The following is a 2,949-nucleotide window of genomic DNA, read 5'->3' as shown; positions in this document are numbered from 1 at the left end:
TGTGTGTGTGTGTGTGTGTGTGTGTGTGTGTGTGTGTGTGACAAAGGGCAAAAAGCCAAGCTTTTCGCCTGGCCATGGGAGTGGCACCCCCTCCCTCTCCTTCCCCCTCACTCCCACCCCGTCTTAGCCGGGCCCTCACCTTCACATCTTCCCACCGCTCCTTGTCTTCCTTCAGGACCCGGCTGGTGTGCAGGGGGGTTTGAGGGACCTTCGTTGATTGCTGGAGAAGAGAGAGGTCCCAGTGAAGCCCCAAGGCAAGCAGCATCACGGCTGAGCCGCCTGCCCAGGCACAGAGCACTGGCCCCAGTCCCACCGCCTGGCTGGGCTCACCATGATCCAGGGATGGTTCATGAACTCCGTGATGGTCATCCGCTGAGTGGGCTCCGTCTTCAGCAGGTTCCGGATGAGCATCTTCACTGCGGGGTGGGGCCGGAGTGTCAGAACTCAGTTTGGGGGCTACTTCCCCTGTCCTGCTCCTTCCCCATTTTCAGTGTTCAGCTCAAGGTGGGGATGGCAGGGAAGCAGACTGCCAGAGGCACTGGGCCCAGTGTCTCCTCAGAGCCGGGCTGCTGGTGGTAAGGCCCACACCCACCCACCCAGCCCTGAGGGAGGCCCGGCACATAAGCACGATGCACCCAACAGGGGTAGGCATGGGTGCAGACCTACATCTCTACTCCCCAGGTGAGATGGCTGCCCACCTGCACACAGCAGGCACGTGCGCACACAGACACACAGGGACCCTGACCCCCAGCCCACACTGCTGGCCCCTTACCTTCTTCTGATACTTCTGACCACTCCGGGTTGGGGAATTCATACTGGCCCATTCGGATGCGACTCTTCATACCCGGAGAGATTGCGAGGCCATGGTTGGAGTAGAAAGGGGGGTACCCACACAGCCTGGGGCCAGAGAGGATGAGGCAGAGTGGTGGTGTTTAGGGGATGTGCATCAGCAGGCTCCCCTTCTGGTGGGGGTTACCAAGGTGTCGGGACTCCTTGAGTCAGTCACAACTTGCACGGTCAAGGACAGCCTCAGGGAGCCCACCAGTAAGTGCCCTGCCCACCAGTGAGTTAGCAAGATCCTGTAAGCACCGAGAAAGGGGGTGTGCAGGGGATTCCCAGGGGCACCCCCATCCAAAAGGGGATGCTAGCATTTGCTTCTTCCTCTCCTTCGGGAGAGGTACAGCCCTTCTCCTGCCCAGCCGCCACACACTCACAGGATGTACATGATGACACCCAGGGACCACATGTCACAGGACTTGTCATACTTCTCTGGGCCCAGCACTTCCGGAGCTGCAAACCAAAGTCAGCGTGGTGGGCTTGCTGGCCCTCGGCCCACCGGGAGCTTCCCCAGGTCCTCCTTCAGCAATGGGGCGGTAGGGGCTGGAGCAGCCCGAGCCCAACCTCGGGGCTAGAGAGGGAGGGAGACAGAGAACCCTCCTCTAAAGGGGGCCCCAAGGGTGAGACTCTAATCTAACACCCTGAGCCGCAAGCCTCAGACTCGGCCATCCATTTAACCGCGCAACAGCTGAGGCTCCGGAGTGACTCTGGGCCCGGACTCTGCGGACACCCAATGGAGGTGGTCCCGGCTCTGTCTGCACCCGGACACCACTGATGACACTGATGAGGACCGAGCACCGAATCAGCCTGTACAACTCCCCGGGGAACCCCCCCCCCCCCGACTCTCCACCCAAGACACTCCATGATCGCAGTCTGCTCCGCACTTACCCACATAGTACGGTGTGTAACAAGGAGTGGTCAGAGAGTTGTGGCTGGTGGTTTCCTTGGCGAAGCCAAAATCCGTGAGCTTCAAGATGGTGTTGGGCCTCTTAGAGGTGTACAAGAGATTCTCGGGCTGGGGGGAGGGGATTGGGGTGGGGGTATTGTTATTGTCAACTGATAGAGGACCACCCTATGGAGCCGGAAGAGCCATGGTCCAGTCATCTGGCAACCCCGTCTGGTGTCTATGGTCTGCGCACTAGTGTCAGCACCATGGGACTGGCTCCCGCCTTCGGTGCCCTGTGTGCTCACAGAAACAGCCACAACACGGCAGGGACAGGGAAACCAGGCTGCATGTGGGGCACTGGCTGAGGCGAACCACAGGGCTGACTGTGGCCAGGGAGGCTTCACTACTAGGTCTGTGGGTTTGCCCAAGGGCAGGCAGTGCACCAGGCAGCAACAGCAACCCTCCTTGAGGTCACCCGGCCCTGCCCCCAAGAGTTTCTCCCTCCCACCCGCCCACCGCCCGGGCCCGGCCCCCAAGCCTGGGTGTGCAGAGCTGGTACCTTGACATCCCGGTGAGCGATGTTGATTGAGTGCAAATACTGGATGGCCTCCCCGATGCTCTTCATGATTTCTGACGCTTCTACGGAGAGGAGCAGCCATGGGGCACTTCGCTGGAACTCTCCAGAGAGACAGCCGGTGGCTCTCCACACCCACCACCCACCCCAAACCAAAGACGTGGGGGTGCTATCCTGGCCTTGTTGAGGCCGACACCCATGGAAGCCCTGTGAACACTCAGGCAGGCTGCCCACCCGAGGCCCACCCCAGCAGGCTTGCCTACCTCTCTCAGTGAACGCTTGGTCTCCACGGTCTTGGATGCGGCTGAAGAGTTCTCCACCGTCCAAACTGAAACAAAGCCACAGTGCCACGTGGGCCAGTGCCCCCTCTCATCCCACGCACGCTCCCCTGCTAGCCACGGCTCCGTGCCCCAGGGCCAACCCCAGGCTGCACACTGAGGATGCCCCAGAATTCCCCGGGCAGGGTGGACAGGGCTGCTCACCACTCCATGACGATCAGCAGGCACTTGCGCCCCGCGTACAGGTTCTCGTAGACATCCACGATGCGGACGATGTGCGGGCACTGAGATGCCCGCCAGTGCAGCTCCACCTCCCTGCGTGCCTTCGGGCAGTCCTGGAGCATCTACAAGACAAGCAGCCTCCTCAGACCTGG

At 61.1% G+C, this 2,949-nt stretch overlaps 1 protein-coding gene across 1 annotated transcript in view; it reads right to left on the bottom strand.

Annotated features, from left to right (window-relative positions):
• The window catches only part of MAPKAPK2 (MAPK activated protein kinase 2), a 53,580-nt gene that overhangs the window by 1,914 nt on the left and 48,717 nt on the right, over positions 1-2,949 (bottom strand). Inside the window, exons 2-9 of the mRNA XM_045298009.1 lie at positions 2,780-2,919; positions 2,561-2,625; positions 2,283-2,362; positions 1,726-1,852; positions 1,215-1,290; positions 773-897; positions 331-416; positions 140-220 (exon numbers count right to left, since the gene is read on the bottom strand). Coding sequence (XP_045153944.1) covers positions 140-220; positions 331-416; positions 773-897; positions 1,215-1,290; positions 1,726-1,852; positions 2,283-2,362; positions 2,561-2,625; positions 2,780-2,919 — 780 coding nt within the window. The remainder of the gene's footprint in view (positions 1-139; positions 221-330; positions 417-772; positions 898-1,214; positions 1,291-1,725; positions 1,853-2,282; positions 2,363-2,560; positions 2,626-2,779; positions 2,920-2,949) is intronic.

This window comes from Echinops telfairi, unplaced genomic scaffold, assembly GCF_000313985.2.
Source record: "Echinops telfairi isolate 266 unplaced genomic scaffold, ASM31398v2 ScPeMD7_7424;HRSCAF=8462, whole genome shotgun sequence".
Classification (NCBI taxonomy): Eukaryota; Metazoa; Chordata; class Mammalia; order Afrosoricida; family Tenrecidae; genus Echinops; species Echinops telfairi.
Note: the sequence above shows the minus strand (reverse complement) of the source record. Positions and strands in the feature narration are given on the sequence as shown.